General features: G+C 48.9%; 1 protein-coding gene and 1 non-coding gene across 2 annotated transcripts; both read left to right on the top strand.

The window, feature by feature from the left end:
- The first annotated feature begins 2,621 nt into the window (after positions 1–2,621).
- LOC124028937 (translationally-controlled tumor protein homolog) lies at positions 2,622–8,233 on the top strand. The gene is made up of 5 exons (XM_046340832.1): positions 2,622–2,779; positions 3,231–3,304; positions 3,557–3,744; positions 6,036–6,141; positions 8,075–8,233. Exons 1-5 carry the CDS (start codon positions 2,752–2,754, stop codon positions 8,231–8,233), a joined length of 555 nt encoding a protein of 184 aa, XP_046196788.1. The 5' UTR covers positions 2,622–2,751.
- A 2,227-nt stretch (positions 8,234–10,460) lies between these two features.
- Positions 10,461–10,597, top strand: LOC124028938. The gene has a single exon (XR_006837685.1). It is a non-coding gene; the product is annotated as a small nucleolar RNA SNORA31 (small nucleolar RNA).
- Positions 10,598–23,954: the final 13,357 nt, after the last annotated feature.

Genomic DNA, 23,954 nt, shown 5'->3' with positions numbered 1-23,954 from the left:
GTACAGAGAGACAGGAAACACAGGGATAAATACACTGGGGAAAATAAGCGACACCTGAAGGGGGTGGAGATAATCACAAGGACAGGTGCAACAGATCAGGGCGTGACAGAAAACAGTTAGATGAATTAATCTCGAGTCATAAAGTCGATTGTAATTTTTACATTTACCCCGTTGTCACGCCTGGTCATTGTATTTTGTGTTTTTGTTATATGTTTGGGTAGACCAGGGTGTGACATGGGTTTATATGTTGTGTTTCGTATTGGGGTTTGTATTATTTGGGATCGCGGCTGATTAGGGTAGGCTCTGAGGGTCAGGTCTTTCCTACTGATGAGTCAACAGGGTCAACAGAAGGTAGGCTCTGAGGGTCAGCTCTTGACACGTTCCTGAATAACAGCGAAGAATCAAAGTAAAGAGAGACAAAAATGAGAAAATCTCAAAGAATATTCCTACAGTATGTGAAGAAAAAGCAGTGACTGAAATAAAAACAATAGTGCCTGACCCGCCGATCGAGGTACATAATTAATGTGATATTATACCTTTATTTAACCAGGCAAGTAAGTTAAGAACAAATTCTTATTTTCAATGATGGCCAAAGAACGGTGGGTTAACTGCCTGTTCAGGGTACCCTGCCGCCCCTACACTCTAACCACTAGGCTACCTGCCTCCTCTACACTCTAACCACTAGGCTACCTGCCTCCTCTACACTCTAACCACTGGGCTACCCTGCCGCCCCTACACTCTAACCACTGGGCTACCTGCCTCCTCTACACTCTAACCACTAGGCTACCTGCCTCCTCTACACTCTAACCACTAGGCTACCCTGCCGCCCCTACACTCTAACCATTGGGCTACCCTGCCGCCCTTACACTCTAACCACCAATAGTGTTTTTTAAATAATTCCATGAAGTTACAATTTTTTGATAAAATGATCTGTAAAAGTCTGACCATTGAGTGTCTTTATCACAATAAAAAAACAAAAAAATAATTCTGTCTTGAAGCAATCTGTTGAAAAACAGATTCTCATAATATGCAAATTTGCGCATATTTTATTTAACCAGGCAAGTCAGTTAAGAACAAATTCTTATTTTCAATGACGGCCCTAGGAACAGTGGGTTAACTGCCTGTTCAGGGGCAGAACGACAGATTTTGTACCTTGTCAGCTCGGGGATTTGAACTTTCAACATTTCAGTTACTAGTCCAATGCTCTAGCCACTAGGCTACCCTGCCCCATATTTAAAGACTGTTTGCCTAATTTACATATTTCCATTTTTAAATATCTTGTATTTATGTATACTTTCAACTGGTAAAGTTTCAATCTGATGAGAGTAAAGAAAAAAACTATTATCCTGTGGTGCCTGGCCTTAAGTATAATTAATTTAAAATGTATCCGAATACATTTTTCAGACATTGTTTTACCATCTCCGTGTATTCTCATATTGGAGGGGGGGGGGAATGGTGTGTTGACGCTCCCCGGCAGAACCACAAACCTGACTGGGAGAGTACTGCAGGGTAGATTTTTCTATGGTGTTATTGACTGTACGTTTGTTTACTCCATGTGTGACTCTGTGTTGTTGTTTGTACGTCTGTTTACTCCATGTGTAACTCTGTGTTGTTGTTTGTATGTTTGTTTACTCCATGTGTAACGCTGTGTTGTTGTTTTTGTCACACTGCTTTTGCTTTATCTTGACCAGGTCGCAGTTGTAAATGAGAACTTGTTCTCAACTAGCCTACCTGGTTAAATAAAGGTGTTCTCAACTAGCCTACCTGGTTAAATAAAGGTGTTCTCAACTAGCCTACCTGGTTAAATAAAGGTGTTCTCAACTAGCCTACCTGGTTAAATAAAGGTGTTCTCAACTAGCCTACCTGGTTAAATAAAGGTGTTCTCAACTAGCCTACCTGGTTAAATAAAGGTGTTCTCAACTAGCCTACCTGGTTAAATAAAGGTGTTCTCAACTAGCCGACCTGGGTTAAATAAAGGTGTTCTCAACTAGCCTATCTGGTTAAATAAAGGTGTTCTCAACTAGCCTACCTGGTTAAATAAAGGTGTTCTCAACTAGCCTACCTGGTTAAATAAAGGTGTTCTCAACTAGCCTACCTGGTTAAATAAAGGTGTTCTCAACTAGCCTACCTGGTTAAATAAAGGTGTTCTCAACTCGCCTACCTGGTTAAATAAAGGTGTTCTCAACTAGCCTACCTGGTTAAATAAAGGTGTTCTCAACTAGCCTACCTGGTTAAATAAAGGTGTTCTCAACTAGCCTACCTGGTTAAATAAAGGTGAAATAAAAATAAATAAATAAAAAGGTGGCCAACACAACGTAAACTCCACACTGCTTAAAACCTGAGACCGAAAAAACAAAGATACAAAAATAATAAAAATGATTTTTTTAAAATAATTTAAGAATAAAGGAAAGAAAAAAGAAAATATATAAATAAATAAATAAACAAACGTTTTAAAAAAAACAATAAAATAATAAAGATAATAATAAATATTTTTAACAAATATATATATAATAAAACTAAATACATTTTTAAAAAGTGCAGGCTGGAGAAGGCACCACCCGGAGAAGCGGCACCCTGCAACGTGTCCTCGAGGGGGCGCCGGGGACCGGATGTGACGTCACCAGCGCCCGCCGCTATCTAAGTGGAGGAACGGCTGTTTCCCGTCCTTTTTCCCTCCTAACGAGTCCTGAGACGGGTAAGGGATCCAGAAACATCTTCCCGTGTCACGTCGCTTTTCACAATCCAACAAAAATGATCATCTACAAGGATATCATCACCGGTAATCTAACGTTTATATTATCACTATTCTGTTATTATTTCTTTTATAAATATGTATATTTTGTGTTGGTCTGCAGTTGTGTTTTTTTAGTTTTTGAGGCCTACCGGAAGTCTCTACTGCCCTTTGTGCCAACGATGTGGAAATTACTTTATAAAAATAACAAACTTAGTCGTAGTTCCTCCATGGTATTCTGTACCGTTATAGATCCAATTTGTACATTTTTCTATGTACTGTATAACGGGAGTAAACCGATTAGACTGTGTTTAGGCTTACCGGAGAGTTAGTGAGGCCTACCGGCGTTTGGGTAACTAGTTGTACTAAATGTCCTGTTTTTTTAAAATCGTAAACAGCTGATTTTTAGTTTAACTATTGTGTCAACTAGTAATAGGCTATCTACCATTTCAACTCCCACGTTTTCGTTACGTGTTGGTTTAATAATGATGTATTTCAGGCGATGAGCTGTTCACCGAGGTCTATAAAATCACGGAGGTCTGCGACGGGATGCTGTACGAGGTACAGGGAAAGGTACGTTAATAATAATCACCTCCATTATTAAGTTACTTTACCGTATTTTTAAAAATACAGTTATCTTCCTCAGCTGTTGGCATACTTGTCAAGCTATTCCATTTATTCCACTCACTTCAAAAATACAGGAGGGTTATGATAACGTGATTTCGGCTTTGGTAGACTGGATCTGCTAGTTGACTACGGTGACGTGTTGATACCGGTGTACCGTTTTGCCTGCTCGCCTAAAACCCAGGATCTCCCGTGTTTCAGCTCACTTCCAGATCGGAGGACGTCGACGGTGCGTTAATCGGTGCCAACGCCTCTGCAGAGGGCGGCGACGAGGGTAGCGAAGCGTCCACGGTCAGTGGAGTCGACATTGTGCTCAACAGCAAACTGCAGGAGACCTCGGCCTACAACAAGAAGGCCTACCAGAGCTACATCAAGGGCTATATGAAGGCGTAAGTGTCTCTGGCATCTCATCTAACATGTTTTTTTTAATTTAAAATTTCTTATTTACACCTACGGCCTATCGGGGAACTGTGGGTTTAACTGCCATGTTCGGGGGTAGAATGACATTTAAAAAAACTTTTTATCTTGTCAACTCTGGGATTCGATCCAGCAACCTTTCACTTACTGGCCCAACGCCAGTAGCAGGACGAGAGTGATATTTAAACAGCAAATCAGACTCAACTGTCGATTTTTAAAATGCATGTTGACAAGTCTGGGCAACTTCTCTCCGGTGACACCCAGGGGTTTTTGGTAACTGATACACAAAAATGACATCACATGTCCCTGGATTTTCTGCACGGCCTGCTATGACTCATCGGATCGTTCCATTATGGGTCTCAAGTGGGTGTAAATACCTGTTAAACCACAGGGAGTCGACATGGTTCAGTCTAAATACCTGTTAAACCACAGGGAGTCGACATGGTTCAGTCCAGTCTAAATACCTGTTAAACCACAGGGAGTCGACATGGTTCAGTCCAGTCTAAATACCTGTTAAACCACAGGGAGTCGACATGGTTCAGTCCAGTCTAAATACCTGTTAAACCACAGGAGTCGACATGGTTCAGTCCAGTCTAAAAGGGGTGTAAATACCTGTTAGACCACAGGGAGTCGACATGGTTCAGACCAGTCTAAATACCTGTTAAACCACAGGGAGTCGACATGGTTCAGTCCAGTCTAAATACCTGTTAAACCACAGGGAGTCGACATGGTTCAGTCCAGTCTAAAGGGGTGTAAATACCTGTTAAACCACAGGGAGTCGACATGGTTCAGTCCAGTCTAAATACCTGTTAAACCACAGGGAGTCGACATGGTCCAGTCCAGTCTAAATACCTGTTAAACCACAGGGAGTCGACATGGTTCAGTCCAGTCTAAATACCTGTTAAACCACAGGGAGTCGACATGGTTCAGTCCAGTCTAAAGGGGTGTAAATACCTGTTAGACCACAGGGAGTCGACATGGTTCAGACCAGTCTAAATACCTGTTAAACCACAGGGAGTCGACATGGTTCAGTCCAGTCTAAATACCTGTTAAACCACAGGGAGTCGACATGGTTCAGTCCAGTCTAAAGGGGTGTAAATACCTGTTAAACCACAGGGAGTCGACATGGTTCAGTCCAGTCTAAATACCTGTTAAACCACAGGGAGTCGACATGGTCCAGTCCAGTCTAAATACCTGTTAAACCACAGGAGTCGACATGGTTCAGTCCAGTCTAAATACCTGTTAAACCACAGGAGTCGACATGGTTCAGTCCAGTCTAAAGGGGTGTAAATACCTGTTAGACCACAGGGAGTCGACATGGTTCAGACCAGTCTAAATACCTGTTAAACCACAGGGAGTCGACATGGTTCAGTCCAGTCTAAATACCTGTTAAACCACAGGGAGTCGACATGGTTCAGAAATATGGGTAATGAAACTAACAAGTGCACAAGCAGGGTTGTGTTTTATGGGAGTATCAGGCAGCCTGATGGGGAATGTTGTGAATGTAACACGGTTGTCCGTCCGCCCCGACATGGTTCAGTCCAGTCTAAAGGGGTGTAAATGCCTGTTAAACCACAGGGAGTCGACATGGTTCAGTCCAGTCTAAAGGGGTGTAAATACCTGTTAAACCTCAGGGAGTCGACATTGTTCAGTCTAAATGCCTGTTAAACCACAGGGAGTCGACATGGTTCAGTCCAGTCTAAATACCTGTTAAACCACAGGGAGTCGACATGGTTCAGTCCAGGCTAAATGCCTGTTAGACCACAGGGAGTTGACATGGTTCAGTCCAGTCTAAAGGGGTCTAAGTACCTGTTAAACCACAGGGAGTCGTCATGGTTCAGTCCAGTCTAAAGGGGTCTAAGTACCTGTTAAACCACAGGGAGTCGACATGGTTCAGTCCAGTCTAAAGGGGTCTAAATACCTGTTAAACCACGGGGAGTCGACATGGTTCAGTCTAAAGGGGTGTAAATACTTGTTAAACCACAGGGAGTCGACATGGTTCAGTCCATTTCCAATCTCCCCTGTAACTGCTCCCTGGGTCGTTGCTGTCAATGAGAAAATGTTTTCGGTCAACTTACCCAGGTGAAATATGGGTAATGAAACTAACAAGTGCACAAGCAGGGTTGTGTTTTATGGGAGTATCAGGCCCCCCCCCCAGGGTCAAGGCCAAGCTGGAGGAGCAGGGTTCTGTTTTATGGGGGTATCAGGCAGCCTGATGGGGAATGTTGTGAATGTAACACTGCTGTCCCCCCCCCCCCCCCAGGGTCAAGGCCAAGCTGGAGGAGCAGGGTTCTAAGAGGGTACAGGCCTTCATGGCAGGCGCTCCAGCAGCTGTTAAGATGATCCTGGGGAACCTTGATAAATACCAGGTGAGAGAACCCCCCTACCGCGTGTCCGGGTCCAAATGCCCCCCCCCTACCGCATGTCCGGGTCCAAATGCCCCCCCTACCGCGTGTCCGGGTCCAAATGCCCCCCCTACCGCATGTCCGGGTCCAAATGCCCCCCCCCATGTCCGGGTCACCGCATGTCCGGGTCCAAATGCCCCCTACCGCATGTCCGGGTCCAAATGCCCCCCTACCGCATGTCCGGGTCCAAATGCCCCCCCCCCCCCCCCACCGCATGTCCGGGTCCAAATGCCCCCTACCGCATGTCCGGGTCCAAATGCCCCCCTACCGCATGTCCGGGTCCAAATGCCCCCCCTACCGCATGTCCGGGTCCAAATGCCCCCCCACCGCATTTCCGGGTCCAAATGCCCCCCACCGCGTGTCCGGGTCCAAATGCCCCCCTACCGCGTGTCCGGGTCCAAATGCCCCCCTACCGCGTGTCCGGGTCCAAATGCCCCCTCCCTACCGCGTGTCCGGGTCCAAATGCCCCCCTACCGCGTGTCCGGGTCCAAATGCCCCCTACCGCGTGTCCGGGTCCAAATGCCCCCTACCGCGTGTCCGGGTCCAAATGCCCCCCTACCGCATGTCCGGGTCCAAATGCCCCCCTACCGCGTGTCCGGGTCCAAATGCCCCCCCCTACCGCATGTCCGGGTCCAAATGCCCCCCCTTTCCCCTTTTCCAATGTCCATATACAGTGCACTATATAGGGAAAATGGGGGGGGGGGGGCATTTGGGATGTACCCAACGGCCGGTGCTGTGTGGAAATGGACATACTGTTTTATATTGGATGGATGAGGGCTGGTTAAAATGGACACTCTGTTTTAGGGTGGATGGACACTCTGTTTTAGGGTGGACGGACACTCTGTTTTAGGGTGGACGGACACTCTGTTTTAGGGTGGACGGACACTCTGTTTTAGGGTGGACGGACACTCTGTTTTAGGGTGGACGTTTTAGACACTCTGTTTTAGGGTGGACGGACACTCTGTTTTAGGGTGGACGGACACTCTGTTTTAGGGTGGACGGACACTCTGTTTTAGGGTGGACGGACACTCTGTTTTAGGACACTCTGTGGACGGACACTCTGTTTTAGGGTGGACGGACACTCTGTTTTAGGTGGACGGACACTCTGTTTTAGGTGGACGGACACTCTGTTTTAGGGTGGACGGACACTCTGTTTTAGGGTGGACGGACACTCTGTTTTAGGGTGGACGGACACTCTGTTTTAGGGTGGACGGACACTCTGTTTTAGGGTGGACGGACACTCTGTTTTAGGGTGGACGGACACTCTGTTTTAGGGTGGACGGACACTCTGTTTTAGGGTGGACGGACACTCTGTTTGAGGGTGGACGGACACTCTGTTTGAGGGTGGACGGACACTCTGTTTGAGGGTGGACGGACACTCTGTTTGAGGGTGGACGGACACTCTGTTTGAGGGTGGACGGACACTCTGTTTGAGGGTGGACGGACACTCTGTTTGAGGGTGGACGGACACTCTGTTTGAGGGTGGACGGACACTCTGTTTGAGGGTGGACGGACACTCTGTTTGAGGGTGGACGGACACTCTGTTTGAGGGTGGACGGACACTCTGTTTGAGGGTGGACGGACACTCTGTTTGAGGGTGGACGGACACTCTGTTTGAGGGTGGACGGACACTCTGTTTGAGGGTGGACGGACACTCTGTTTGAGGGTGGAGGGACACTCTGTTTGATGGTGGAGGGACACTCTGTTTGATGGTGGAGGGACACTCTGTTTGATAGTGGAGGGACACTCTGTTTGATAGTGGAGGGACACTCTGTTTGATAGTGGAGGGACACTCTGTTTGATAGTGGAGGGACACTCTGTTTGATAGTGGAGGGACACTCTGTTTGATAGTGGAGGGACACTCTGTTTGATCATGTGACCTGCTCCTCTTCTTCAGTTCTTCACCGGTGAGTCCATGAACTGTGACGGCGCCATCGGCCTGCTAGACTACCGCGAGGACGGTGTCACGCCCTTCTTCGTTTTCTTCAAAGACGGCATCGAGATCGAGAAATACGTAAGTTACCGTGTCGACGGAGGACTGTCTGGTTCTCTGTAGGGGGCGGGGGACTGTCTGGTTCTCTGTAGGGGCGGGGGACTGTCTGGTTCTCTGTAGGGGGCGGGGACTGTCTGGTTCTCTGTAGGGGGACTGTCTGGTTCTCTGTAGGGGGACTGTCTGGTTCTCTGTAGGGGGACTGTCTGGTTCTCTGTAGGGGGACTGTCTGGTTCTCTGTAGGGGGACTGTCTGGTTCTCTGTAGGGGGACTGTCTGGTTCTCTGTAGGGGGCGGGGGACTGTCTGGTTCTCTGTAGGGGACTGTCTGGTTCTCTGTAGGGGGACTGTCTGGTTCTCTGTAGGGGGACTGTCTGGTTCTCTGTAGGGGGACTGTCTGGTTCTCTGTAGGGGGACTGTCTGGTTCTCTGTAGGGGCGGGGGACTGTCTGGTTCTCTGTAGGGGGACTGTCTGGTTCTCTGTAGGGGGCCTGTCTGGTTCTCTGTAGGGGGACTGTCTGGTTCTCTGTAGGGGGACTGTCTGGTTCTCTGTAGGGGGGACTGTCTGGTTCTCTGTAGGGGGACTGTCTGGTTCTCTGTAGGGGGACTGTCTGGTTCTCTGTAGGGGGACTGTCTGGTTCTCTGTAGGGGGACTGTCTGGTTCTCTGTAGGGGGACTGTCTGGTTCTCTGTAGGGGGACTGTCTGGTTCTCTGTAGGGGACTGTCTGGTTCTCTGTAGGGGGACTGTCTGGTTCTCTGTAGGGGGACTGTCTGGTTCTCTGTAGGGGGCGGGGGACTACTTTAGACCAGGGCCCACAGTTACAGGTTCTATGGCTGTTTCTAGTGTTGATGGGACCAGGGCCTCTTTGGGCTGATTTGATTCTTGATTTGAGTAAAGTTGTGAAGCTGAGGGTAAAGGCAACGTCCAACTCCCCGTGACCCCCCCCCCTCCCTCCCTTAAAACTGAGCGTAAAGGCAACGTCCAACCACCTGTGACCCCACCCCTCCCTCTGTGTTCCTGGTGCAGTAATAGTGGGTGAACATGCCACACCCTGTCCATTCATCCCCTCTGACTGACGTGCCCGTCTCTGCGGGTGTCTGCCCGTCTCTGCGGGTGTCTGCCCGTCTCTGCGGGTGTCTGCCCGTCTCTGCGGGTGTCTGCCCGTCTCTGCGGGTGTCTGCCCGTCTCTGCGGGTGTCTGCCCGTCTCTGCGGGTGTCTGCCGAGCCAGAGTGTGTCTGGAGATATGTGCGGGTGTCTGGAAATGTCTCTGGGGTGTCTGCCCGTCTCTGCGGGGTCTGCCCGTCTGGCGGGTGTCGTAGAACCCGGGGATTGGTCAGGCCGAGCCAGAGGTTTTAATGGAGATATGTGACGTTAGAGTTCAGATGGAAATGGGTTGTGGGGGATTAGTCTGGCGCGTAGAACCCGGGGATTGGTCTGGCGCGTAGAACCCGGGGATTGGTCTGGCGCGTAGAACCCGGGGATTGGTCTGGCGCGTAGAACCCGGGGATTGGTCTGGCGCGTAGAACCCGGGATTGGTCTGGCGCGTAGAACCCGGGATTGGTCTGGCGCGTAGAACCCGGGATTTTGGTCACTTTGTCCCATATGGGATTAGACTGGCTAAAGTAGAACCCGGGAATAGGGTCTAGGGCTCTGGTCTAGAACCCGGGATTAGTCTGGGAATAGGAACGATCAGTGTTTTTGAGTCACTTTGTCCCATATGGCAGACTGGTCTAAAGTAGTGCACTATATAGGGAATAGGGTTCTATACTCTATAGGGCTCTGGTCTAAAGTAGTGCACTATATAGGGAATAGGGTTCTATAGGGCTCTGGTCTAAAGTAGTGTACTCTATAGGGTTCTGGTCTAAAGTAGTGTACTCTATAGGGTTCTGGTCTAAAGTAGTGTACTCTATAGGGTTCTGGTCTAAAGTAGTGTACTCTATAGGGTTCTGGTCTAAAGTAGTGTACTCTATAGGGTTCTGGTCTAAAGTAGTGTACTCTATAGGGTTCTGGTCTAAAGTAGTGTACTCTATAGGGTTCTGGTCTAAAGTAGTGTACTCTATAGGGTTCTGGTCTAAAGTAGTGTACTCTATAGGGTTCTGGTCTAAAGTAGTGTACTCTATAGGGTTCTGGTCTAAAGTAGTGTACTCTATAGGGTTCTGGTCTAAAGTAGTGTACTATATAGGGTTCTGGTCTAAAGTAGTGTACTCTATAGGGTTCTGGTCTAAAGTAGTGTACTATACATAGGGTGCTACTTATTAAGATACCAGGCACACCACACTCTGAATACTAAGCCCATGCATTCATCTGATAGACCTGAAGTTCCTCACCGTGACTTCTGGGTTTGCAATTGGATGCTAAATGAAATATTTCCCTTGACTTTCCCCGACTGCCTGACCGAGTGGCTGTACGGATAGAGAAGAGGAACACATGGTGTTTACCAGAGGTGGTACTGAGTGGCTGTACGGATAGAGAAGAGGAACACATGGTGTTTACCAGAGGTGGTACTGAGTGGCTGTACGGATAGAGGAGAGGAACACATGGTGTTTACCAGAGGTGGTACTGAGTGGCTGTACGGATAGAGGAGAGGAACACATGGTGTTTACCAGAGGTGGTACTGAGTGGCTGTACGGATAGAGGAGAGGAACACATGGTGTTTACCAGAGGTGGTACTGAGTGGCTGTGGCTGTACGGATAGAGGAGAGGAACACATGGTGTTTACCAGAGGTGGTACTGAGTGGCTGTACGGATAGAGGAGAGGAACACATGGTGTTTACCAGAGGTGGTACTGAGTGGCTGTATGGATAGGAGAGGAACACATGGTGTTTACCAGAGGTGGTACTGAGAGGAACACATGGTGTTTACCAGAGGTGGTACTGAGTGGCTGTACGGATAGAGGAGAGGAACACATGGTGTTTACCAGAGGTGGTACTGAGTGGCTGTACGGATAGAGGAGAGGAACACATGGTGTTTACCAGAGGTGGTACTGAGTGGCTGTACGGATAGAGGAGAGGAACACATGGTGTTTACCAGAGGTGGTACTGAGTGGCTGTACGGATAGAGGAGAGGAACACATGGTGTTTACCAGAGGTGGTACTGAGTGGCTGTACGGATAGAGGAGAGGAACACATGGTGTTTACAGAGGTGGTACTGTTTAGAGGAGAGGAACACATGGTGTTTACCAGTGGTACTGAGTGGCTGTACGGATAGAGGAGAGGAACACATGGTGTTTACCAGAGGTGGTACTGAGTGGCTGTACGGATAGAGGAGAGGAACACATGGTGTTTACCAGAGGTGGTACTGAGTGGCTGTACGGATAGAGGAGAGGAACACATGGTGTTTACCAGAGGTGGTACTGAGTGGCTGTACGGATAGAGGAGAGGAACACATGGTGTTTACCAGAGGTGGTACTGAGTGGCTGTACGGATAGAGGAGAGGAACACATGGTGTTTACCAGAGGTGGTACTGAGTGGCTGTACGGATAGAGGAGAGGAACACATGGTGTTTACCAGAGGTGGTACTGAGTGGCTGTACGGATAGAGGAGAGGAACACATGGTGTTTACCAGAGGTGGTACTGAGTGGCTGTACGGATAGAGGAGAGGAACACATGGTGTTTACCAGAGGTGGTACTGAGTGGCTGTACGGATAGAGGAGAGGAACACATGGTGTTTACTGAGTGGCTGTAGGATAGGTGGTACTGGTACTGTGGCTGTACGGATAGAGGAGAGGAACACATGGTGTTTACCAGAGGTGGTACTGAGTGGCTGTACGGATAGAGGAGAGGAACACATGGTGTTTACCAGAGGTGGTACTGAGTGGCTGTACGGATAGAGGAGAGGAACACATGGTGTTTACACAGAGGTGGTACTGAGTGGCTGTACGGATAGAGGAGAGGAACACATGGTGTTTACCAGAGGTGGTACTGAGTGGCTGTACGGATAGAGGAGAGGAACACATGGTGTTTACCAGAGGTGGTACTGAGTGGCTGTACGGATAGAGGAGAGAACACATGGTGTTTACCAGAGGTGGTACTGAGTGGCTGTACGGATAGAGGAGAGGAACACATGGTGTTTACCAGAGGTGGTACTGAGTGGCTGTACGGATAGAGGAGAGGAACACATGGTGTTTACCAGAGGTGGTACTGAGTGGCTGTACGGATAGAGGAGAGGAACACATGGTGTTTACCAGAGGTGGTACTGAGTGGCTGTACGGATAGAGGAGAGGAACACATGGTGTTTACCAGAGGTGGTACTGAGTGGCTGTATAGAGGAGAGGAACGGATAGAGGAGAGGAACACATGGTGTTTACCAGAGGTGGTACTGAGTGGCTGTACGGATAGAGGAGAGGAACACATGGTGTTTACCAGAGGTGGTACTGAGTGGCTGTACGGATAGAGGAGAGGAACACATGGTGTTTACCAGAGGTGGTACTGAGTGGCTGTATGGATAGAGGAGAGGAACACATGGTGTTTACCAGAGGTGGTACTGAGTGGCTGTACGGATAGAGGAGAGGAACACATGGTGTTTACCAGAGGTGGTACTGAGTGGCTGTACGGATAGAGGAGAGGAACACATGGTGTTTACCAGAGGTGGTACTGAGTGGCTGTACGGATAGAGGAGAGGAACACATGGTGTTTACCAGAGGTGGTACTGAGTGGCTGTACGGATAGAGGAGAGGAACACATGGTGTTTACCAGAGGTGGTACTGAGTGGCTGTACGGATAGAGAAGAGGAACACATGGTGGGTAATAGTCTCTCCTCTGTCCGTCTCCACGTGGGTAATAGTCTCTCCTCTGTCCGTCTCCACGTGGGTAATAGTCTCTCCTCTGTCCATCTCCACGTGGGTAATAGTCTCTCCTCTGTCCAGCTCCACGTGGGTAATAGTGTCTCCTCTGTCCGTCTCCACGTGGGTAATAGTCTCTCCTCTGTCCGTCTCCACGTGGGTAATAGCCTCTCCTCTGTCCGTCTCCACGTGGGTAATAGCCTCTCCTCTGTCCGTCTCCACGTGGGTAATAGCGTCTCCTCTGTCCGTCTCCACGTGGGTAATAGCGTCTCCTCTGTCCGTCTCCACGTGGGTAATAGCCTCTCCTCTGTCCGTCTCCACGTGGGTAGTAGTCTCTCCTGTCTGTCCATCGTGGGTAGTAGTCTCTCCTCTCTGTCTGTCCATCGTGGGTAATAGTGTCTCTTCTGTCTCCTCTCTGCAGTAAACCATCCCGGACGTCTAACAGAAGTGCCTGGACCGGAGGGAGCGTGTCTGCTTGTTACCGTGCGACCGCCGCCCCTGATCATGGACAGACTGACCCTGCCTGCTTGTTACCGTAGCGACCGCCGCCCCTGATCATGGACAGACTGCCCCCCTGCCTGTATCCCTCCCAACACCTGGAACAGACTTGTCTTTCTTTTTAATCCCAAGTTTTTTATTTTTCTGGTGGGGGCCCAACCTTCTCTTCGTCCCCACATCTGACCTCCCGGGGAGACGCCAGGCCCTGTTTCGTCGGTCAGGACCGTCCCCCGCCCCCCCCCACCACCACCGTGGATGGCCAGTTAGGCTGCTGTGTGCCTCCCATCAGATGTCCAGCTGCATTAAAGCTCCCACCTCGCTCTCTCACACAACTGTAAAGGACTCATTGACACTATGTTGTGAAATAAATGGGCCTATTGGCCGAAATACAACCGTCCTCTGTATCGTCTGCGTTCACTCTGATACAGTACCTCCCGTCCCCCGTCTCTGTCTCTGCTCGGGGGGGGGGACGTCTCGCGTAGCTGTTGCCCTGAACCAGAACGCACGATTCCATTGGTCCGCTTATCAAGCCCGTGGGCCAGTGTGGGGCAACAACAAATGTATGACATGTCTGCTGGTCCCTGGGCAGAGGGTCAGGAAACCCTGTTCTGATGGGATCTGTTGGGTCCATACTGTGTTAACATTGGGTTCTGGTCCCTGTTCTGTTGGGTCCATACTGTGTTAACATTGGGTTCTGGTCTCTGTTCTGATGAGTCCATACTGTTAACATTGGGTTCTGGTCTCTGTTCTGATGAGTCCATACTGTTGGTTAACATTGGGTTCTGGTCTCTGTTCTGTTGGGTCCATACTGTGTTAACATTGGGTTCTGATGGGTCCATACTGTTGGTTAACATTGGGTTCTGATGGGTCCATACTGTTGGTTAACATTGGGTTCTGTTGGGTCCATACTGTTGGTTAACATTGGGTTCTGGTCTCTGTTCTGATGGGTCCATACTGTGTTGATTAACGTTGGGTTCTGGTCTCTGTTCTGATGGGTCCATACTGTGTTGGTTAACATTGGGATCTGTTGGGTCCATACTGTTGGTTAACATTGGGTTCTGGTCTCTGTTCTGTTGGGTCCATACTGTGTTCGGCATGGAGGCCGACCTTTAAAGGTGAGTCAACTGACTGATCATCTTGCATCGTGTGTACTTATCTGCTCGATATTATGTAATTTGTCAGTCACAATTTACCCATGATACATAAGTGTTGGTGCTCTCAAACACAGCCGTTCCCTCTGGCCTGGGTTCATCCAGACAGATATAAATCCTCTAGTTTTAGAGGATCCCATTCGGCCGTTCCCTCTGGGCTGGGTTCATCCAGACAGATATAAATCCTCTAGTTTTAGAGGATCCCATTCAGCCGTTCCCTCTGGGTTCATCCAGACAGATATAAATCCTCTAGTTTTAGAGGATCCCATTCGGCCGTTCCTCTGGGCTGGGTTCATCCAGACAGATATAAATCCTCTAGTTTTAGAGGAATCCCATTCGGCCGTTCCTCCGGGCTGGGTTCATCCAGACAGATATAAATCCTCTAGTTTTAGAGGAATCCCATTCTGTATTTATATTAAGCGTCTCGGTAGGAAGGCTGGTCTTGGATCAGTTTTAGGTTTCCATGGTTAGGTGGGATCTGTTCCTAGTTCAGCACTCCCAGTCAGACACGATACAGATGACCTCTGGTTCTATTGGTGGCTTATCAGGAACCTGATCCTAGATCAGCACTCCCAGTCAGACACGATACAGATGACCTCTGGTTCTATTGGTGGCTTATCAGGAACCTGATCCTAGATCAGCACTCCCAGTCAGACACGATACAGATGACCTCTGGTTCTATTGGTGGCTTATCAGGAACCTGATCCTAGATCAGCACTCCCAGTCAGACACGATACAGATGACCTCAGTCATATTTCTGCTCAGGACCTTCCAGTTATCCAACTGCACACATATTAGTGAGATCACATCTCTACAAGAGTAACTCCTAATTTTTAGAGAAAAGTAGACTGGTAGATTTTTTTTTTTTTTTACAAAACATTTATTTTATTCCAAAAGTCGTTAAAAATCACATTTTTATAAACAAGCCGTGTGTCTGTAAACCGAACACTTCCGAAGGATCGGTCAGATCCCACAAACACACAGGAATAAAGTCATAGTGGCCCAGGTGAGATGAACCTAAAGCATCTCACTGTTCAGAATAGTAGGAATCCTTCAAACGTGTCCATTAAAGTGGCACCCTATTCCCTAAATAGTACACTAAATTTGACCAGGGTCCTGGTTTAAAGTAGTGCACTATATAGGGAATAGGGTGTGACTTGACCGACATGAAGTATAGGACCGGGGTCCTAACTGGCCAACACATCAGTAGATTCACAACTTCATTTCTCTGCGTCTATAAAAACCAAAACGACGCTCTCTAGGGAGGGCCCAGACCAGGCTAGTGGGGCTCCAGACCAGGCTAGTCGTCCTTCTCCTAGTGGTGAGCTCTCTAGGAGGCTGGAGGTCCCAGACCAGGCTAGTCGTCGGTCTCCTTCTCCTCCTCCTCTCCTCCCTGGTAGTGTCTGTACTCTGGCTTCAGCTCCCACGTGTTCTTGTGGGTTCCCTTCACGTTGTAGATGCCGATGTCACGCAGAATCTCTTTCAGGTAACTCTGAATGAAGGGGGGAGAGGAGAGAGACGGGAGGGAGAGGAGAGAGACGGGAGGGAGAGGAGAGAGACGGGAGGGAGAGGAGAGAGACGGGAGGGAGAGGAGAGAGACGGGAGGGAGAGGAGAGAGACGGGAGGGAGAGGAGAGAGACGGGAGGGAGAGGAGAGAGACGGGAGGGAGAGGAGAGAGACGGGAGGGAGAGGAGAGAGACGGGAGGGAGGGAGAGGGGAGGGAGAGAGAGACAGGGAGGGAGAGTAGAGAGAGACAGGGAGGGAGAGTAGAGAGAGAGGGGAGGGAGAGTAGAGAGAGAGAGAGAGAGAGAGACGGGAGGGAGAGTAGAGAGAGACAGGGAGAGTAGAGAGAGAGGGAGAGAGAGAGAGAGACGGGAGGGAGAGAGAGAGACGGGAGGGAGAGTAGAGAGAGACGGGAGGGAGAGTAGAGAGAGACGGGAGGGAGAGTAGAGAGAGACGGGAGGGAGAGTAGAGAGAGACGGGAGGGAGAGTAGAGAGAGACGGGAGGGAGAGACAGGGGGAGGGAGAGAGAGAGAGACAGGGAGGGAGAGTAGAGAGAGACAGGGAGGGAGAGTAGAGAGAGACAGGGAGGGAGAGTAGAGAGAGACAGGGAGGGAGAGTAGAGAGAGACAGGGAGGGAGGAGTAGAGAGAGACAGGGAGGGAGAGTAGAGAGAGACAGGGGAGGGAGAGTAGAGAGAGGAGAGTAGAGAGAGACGGGGAGGGAGAGAGAGAGAGACAGGGAGAGTAGAGAGAGACGGAGAGAGACAGAGGGAGGGAGAGTAGAGAGACAGGGGAGGGAGAGGGAGGGAGAGTAGAGAGAGACAGGGGGAGGGAGAGTAGAGAGAGACGGGAGGGAGAGTGAGAGAGACGGGGAGGGAGTAGAGAGAGAGAGACAGGGGGAGGGAGAGTAGAGAGAGACGGGGAGGAGGAGAGTAGAGAGAGACAGGAGGGGAGTAGGAGAGACAGGGGAGGGAGAGTAGAGAGAGACAGGGGAGGGAGAGTAGAGAGAGACAGGGAGGGAGAGAGAGGGAGAGAGAGAGAGACAGGGGGAGGGAGAGTAGAGAGAGAGCAGGGGAGGGAGGGAGAGTAGAGAGAGACGGGGAGGGAGAGTAGAGAGAGACAGGGGAGGGAGAGTAGAGAGAGACGGGGGAGGAGAGTAGAGAGAGACAGGGGAGGGAGAGTAGAGAGAGACAGAGGGAGAGACGGGAGGGAGAGGAGAGAGTTAAGAGATGTTGTATTATAATACAGACTGCTATCACACAGGAATAGGGAGCAGGAAAGAGTGTTGAGTCTCCAGTCTGGTCTTGAATTCCCTGTTTCATCTCTTATGTAAAGTATTACATCACTAACTTGACCAGATAAAAATCCACAAGACAAACAAACCGCCACAGACGACCCCCGTTCATTAGGCAGCCGTCTCTATGGCGACCCCCGTTCATTAGGCAGCCGTCTCTATGGCGACAGATTGCTGAGGCCACCACAGACGACCCCCGTTCATTAGGCAGCCGTCTCTATGGCGACAGATTGCTGAGGCCACCTCAGACTGAAACATAGACGACCCCCGTTCATTAGGCATCCGTCTCTATGGCGACAGATTGCTGAGGCCACCTCAGACTGAAACACAGACGACCCCCGTTCATTAGGCAGCCCTCTCTATGGCGACAGATTGCTGAGGCCACCTCAGACTGAAACATAGACGACCCCCGTTCATTAGGCAGCCGTCTCTATGGCGACAGATTGCTGAGGCCACCTCAGACTGAAACATAGACGACCCCGTTCATTAGGCAGCCCTCTCTATGGCGACAGATTGCTGAGGCCACCTCAGACTGAAACACAGACGACCCCCGTTCATTAGGCAGCCCTCTCTATGGCGACAGATTGCTGAGGCCACCTCAGACTGAAACACAGACGACCCCCGTTCATTAGGCAGCCGTCTCTATGGCGACAGATTGCTGAGGCCACCTCAGACTGAAACACAGACGACCCCCGTTCATTAGGCAGCCCTCTCTATGGCGACAGATTGCTGAGGCCACCTCAGACTGAAACACAGACGACCCCACTGTTCATTAGGCAGCCGTCTCTATGGCGACAGATTGCTGAGGCCACCTCAGACTGAAACACAGACGACCCCGTTCATTAGGCAGCCGTCTCTATGGCGACAGATTGCTGAGGCCACCTCAGACTGAAACACAGACGACGCCCGTTCATTAGGCAGCCCTCTCTATGGCGACAGATTGCTGAGGCCACCTCAGACTGAAACACAGACGACCCCCCGCTCATTAGGCAGCCCTCTCTATGGCGACAGATTGCTGAGGCCAACTCAGACTCAGGCCGGCCTTTTCTGAGCTGAACTAACCCCAGACGCAGCTCTCCGACAACACATAAAACCCTCACCTAATTCTGCCACAAAACAATGACACTCTCTCTCATATGGGCTTTTTTAAAGTGAGCGCTAACGTGCCTTTGATAAACAGTGGCCCATTTGGTCAAAAGGCAGAGGTGTAAAATATTTATCTTGTCCATTCCTAGCGCTCCTCTCCAGGGGGCTTTTGAAGAGACTCCTCAACATTCAGTCCCAAAAAATGGTCTCCTATAAATCACGTAGCAGATGAAGATGTGGTAGAGGTGGAGAGAGGTGGTAGAGGGTGGTAGGAGGGAGGTGGTGAGAGAGAGAGAGGTGGTAGAGAAGGTGGTAGAGAGAGAGGTGGTGGTAGAGAGAGGTGGTGGTAGTAGAGAGGAGGAGGTGGTGATAGAGAGAGAGGAGGTGGTGATAGAGAGAGAGGAGGTGGTGAGAGACAGGAGGTGGTAGAGACAGAGGAAGGTGGTGGTAGAGACAGGAGGTAGAGAGTGGTAGAGAGAGGTAGAGAGAGAGGAGGTGGTAGATAGAGGAGGTGGTAGAGAGAGAGGAGGTGGTAGAGAGAGAGGAGGTGGTAGAGAGAGGAGGGAGGTAGTAGAGAGAGGAGGTAGTAGAGAGGAGGAGGTGGTAGAGAGAGAGGTGAGGTGGTGATAGAGAGAGAGGAGGTGGTGATAGAGAGAGAGGAGGTGGTGATAGAGAGAGAGGAGGTGGTAGAGAGAGAGAGAGAGGAGGTAGAGAGAGAGAGAGGAGGTGGTAGAGAGAGAGGAGGAAGGAGGAGGTGGTAGAGAGAGGAGGAGGTGGTACAGAGAGAGAGAAGGTGGCCTTTCTGTCGTCTACAGGCTGGAGATAAAAATGGATGACAATGTAACGAGACGGGACACTTTTTAAAATCCTGCATGTTTCTCTGAAAACAGCCCGTACCCTAAAATGGCAACAGAAACAGCCCGTACCTTAAAATGGCAACAGAAACAGCCTGCACTTAAAATGGCAACACTAAAACAGCCCGTACCCTAAAATGGCAACACACTAAAACAGCCCGTACCCTAAAATGGCAACAGAAACAGCCCGTACCCTAAAATGGCAACACACTAAACAGCCTGCACTTAAAAATGGCAACACACTAAAACAGCCCGCATCTCTAAAATGGCAACACACTAAAAACAGCCCGTACCCTAAAATGGCAACACACTAAAACAGCCCGTACCCTAAAATGGCAACACACTAAAACAGCCCACCCTTAAAAATGGCAACACAAAACAGCCCGTACCCTGAAATGGCAACACACTAAAAACAGCCCGTACCCCTGAAATGGCAACACACTAAAACAGCCCGTACCCTAAAATGGCAACACACTAAAACAGCCCGGCACCCTGTAAAATGGCAACACACTAAAACACTGCACCCTAAAATGGCAACACACTAAACCGCACCCTAAAATGGCAACATACCAAAAACAGCCCGTACTCCTAAAATGGCAACAATAATTAAAACAGCCTCGTACCCTAGCAAATGGCAACACACTAAAACAGCCCGCACCCTAAAATGGCAACACACTAAACAGGCCCGCACTTAAAATAGTATAAACTAAACCGCATCAACACACTAAAATAGCCCGCACCCTAAAATGGCAGTCTGGTGATGTTATAATACCAGGTGTATATAGTAGTATATAGTAGTTTATAGTAGTATATAGTAGTTTATAGTAGTATCTAGTAGTTTATAGTAGTATATAGTAGTATATGTTGTAATACCAGGTGTTTATAGTCCTTGATGTTTAATACCAGGTGTTTATAGTAGTATATAGTAGTTTATAGTAGTATATAGTAGTTTATATAGTAGGTTTATGGTGAGTTGTAATACCAGGTGTATATAGTAGTTTATAGTAGTATATAGTAGCATCTCACCACAGGTTGTGGGTGATGTTGTAATACCAGGTGTTTATAGTAGTATATAGTAGTTTATAGTAGTATATGATGTAGTATCTCATATAGTAGTATATAGTTTTATAGTGATCTCACCACAGTTGTGTGGTGATGTTGTAATACCAGATGCTTCTCAGTAGCTGTAGAATAGTAGTATATAGTAGTACCTAGCTGTTTGGTCGACCTTCTGGCTCTTTGGTAGAGCATAGCTTCGCCCAGGGTAGTGGGTCTTCCTGGGATCACTCAGCTGGACAGGACACACACACACACACAAGCACACACAAACATATATTATTATTATTATATTATATAATAATATAATAATAATATATGCACATTTAGCAGACACACACACAAAGCACTTACAGTCATGTGTGCATACATCACATATTATATTATATAGTAGGATATAGCCTATAGTAGTATATAGTAGACAGTAGTATATAGTAGTATATAGTAGTATATATCCTTATATAGTAGGAATGGTTATATACTGGTTTGTAGTTATAGTGGTAACAGCCTTCTATAGTAGCTGAGACAATCTCATATAGCTTATATAGTAGATATAGTATTATATAGCAGTCTGGAGTATATAGTAGTGTATAGTAGTGTATAGTAGTCATAGTAGACAGTAGACAGAGAGTTTATACACAGAGTAGTATCTCACACAGAGTTTGGTGATGACACAGAGAGAAAATAGCCACAGATAGAGTAGTATATAGTAGAGATAGTAGTATCTCACAGACAGTTTGAGATGTCGACAGGTCCTTGATGAGTAATATTGATGCTTCTCAAAAAGCTGAGAACAGCATGTCACAACACCTGCTGCACAGACACTGGCTCTTTTACAGACGACAGCTGACACACACACAGACAGACAGACAGACAGACAGACAGACACACACACAGACAGACAGACACTGACAGACAGCTCAGGGGAGGAATTGCCTGGCTGTTGCTGAGACAGACAGACATGAATAGACAGACAGACAGACAGACAGACAGACAGACAGACATGACAGGCCACTGGTTTGTACAGACAGAACAGCCTCTCTAGTTGCTGAGACAGACAGACAGACAACCTTCTCTATCTGCAGTCTGGAGACAGACAGAGTGAGGCCAGAAGAGACAGAGAGAACAGACAGACAGACAGACAGAGAGAGACAGACAGAGAGAGCGACACACAGAGAGAGAGACACAGAGAGAGAGAGACAGAGACAGACCGAGAGAGAGACACACACAGAGAGAGAGAGAGAGACACAGAGAGAGAGAGAGACACAGACCGAGAGAGAGAGACAGAGAGAGAGAGAGAGAGAGAGAGACAGACAGGCAGAGATGGAGAGAGACAGAGAGAGAGAGAGAGAGAGAGAGACAGACAGGCAGAGATGGAGAGAGACAGAGAGAGAGAGAGAGAGAGAGAGACAGACAGGCAGAGATGGAGAGAGACAGAGAGACAGAGACACAGACAGACAGACAGACAGACAGACAGACAGACAGACAGAGACACAGACAGACAGACAGACAGACAGACAGACAGACAGACAGACAGACAGACAGACAAGACAGACAGACAGACAAGACAGACAGACAGACAGACAGACAGACAGACAGACAGACAGACAGACAGACAGACAGACAGACAGACAGACAGAGACGGAGAGACAGACAGACAGACAGACAGACAGACAGACAGACAGACAGACAGACAGACAGACAGACAGACAGACAGACAGACAGACAGACAGACAGACAGACAGACAGACAGACAGAGACCGAGAGAGAGACAGACAGACAGACAGACAGACAGACAGACAGACAGACAGACAGACAGACAGACAGACAGTGTAGGTACCGCTTGAGTTTCATATAGTTCTCGCTGACAGCAGGTCTACACTCTGCTCTCTGCACCACCAGGCCCTCCAGGGAGATTCTCTCTGTTAGAAAGGAGAACCGGTGACGTCTCTGTGTGTGTTGACTCACTCTCTCACGTGGCAACATCATTTCCTCTGTTTTAATGTGATATTCCTCAGTGAGACATCCACAGTGGCAGTACGACGCCACACAGCCAGGAGAAGAGAGACCAACTGATCACTAGGGTCGTCTAACAGGAGAAGAGAGACCAACTGATCACTAGGGTCGTCTAACAGGAGGAGAGAGACCAACTGATCACTAGGGTCGTCTAACTGATCACTAGGCTTGTCTAACAGGAGAAGAGAGACCAACTGATCACTAGGGTCGTCTAACTGATCACTAGGGTCGTCTAACAGGAGAAGAGAGACCAACTGATCACTAGGGTCGTCTAACAGGAGAAGAGAGACCAACTGATCACTAGGGTCGTCTTAACTGGAGAAAAGAGACCAACTGATCACTAGGGTCGTCTTAACTGGAGAAAAGAGACCAACTGATCACTAGGGTCGTCTTAACTGGAGAAAAGAGACCAACTGATCACTAGGGTCGCCTAACAGGAGAAGAGAGACCAACTGATCACCAGGGTCGTCTAACTGATCACTAGGGTCGTCTAACTGGAGAAGAGAGACCAACTGATCACTAGGGTCGTCTAACTGGAGAAGAGAGACCAACTGATCACTAGGGTCGTCTAACTGATTACTAGGGTTGTCTAACAGGAGAAGAGAGACCAACTGATCACTAGGGCCGTCTAACAGGAGGAGAGAGACCAACTGATCACTAGGGTCGTCTAACAGGAGAAGAGAGACCAACTGATCACTAGGGTCGTCTAACAGGAGAAGAGAGACCAACTGATCACTAGGGTCGTCTAACAGGAGAAGAGAGACCAACTGATCACTAGGGTCGCCTAACAGGAGAAGAGAGACCAACTGATCACCAGGGTCGTCTAACTGATCACTAGGGTCGTCTAACTGGAGAAGAGAGACCAACTGATCACCAGGGTCGTCTAACTGATCACTAGGGTCGTCTAACTGGAGAAGAGAGACCAACTGATCACTAGGGTCGTCTAACTGATCACTAGGGTCGTCTAACAGGAGAAGAGAGACCAACTGATCACTAGGGTCGTCTAACTGATCACTAGGGTCGTCTAACTGATCACTAGGGCCGTCTAACAGGAGGAGAGAGACCAACTGATCACTAGGGTCGTCTAACAGGAGAAGAGAGACCAACTGATCACTAGGGTCGTCTAACAGGAGAAGAGAGACCAACTGATCACTAGGGTCGTCTAACTGGAGAACAGAGACCAACTGATCACTAGGGTCATCTAACAGAAGAGAGACCAACTGATCACTAGGGTCGTCTAACAGGAGGAGAGAGACCAACTGATCACTAGGGTCGTCTAACTGATCACTAGGGTCGTCTAACAGGAGAAGAGAGACCAACTGATCACTAGGGTCGTCTAACAGGAGAAGAGAGACCAACTGATCACTAGGGTCGTCTAACTGATCACTAGGGTCGTCTAACAGGAGGAGAGACCAGCTGACCACTAGGGTCGTCTAACAGGAGAACAACATTCTCCATCAGACAGAGGCCTAACCTCCAGCTTCCTGCCCAGACTCTACACCTCACCAACCTCCACCAGACAGAGGCCCAACCTCCACCAGACAGAGGCCCA

This window comes from Oncorhynchus gorbuscha, unplaced genomic scaffold, assembly GCF_021184085.1.
Source record: "Oncorhynchus gorbuscha isolate QuinsamMale2020 ecotype Even-year unplaced genomic scaffold, OgorEven_v1.0 Un_scaffold_5073, whole genome shotgun sequence".
Classification (NCBI taxonomy): domain Eukaryota; kingdom Metazoa; phylum Chordata; class Actinopteri; order Salmoniformes; family Salmonidae; genus Oncorhynchus; species Oncorhynchus gorbuscha.
Note: the sequence above shows the minus strand (reverse complement) of the source record. Positions and strands in the feature narration are given on the sequence as shown.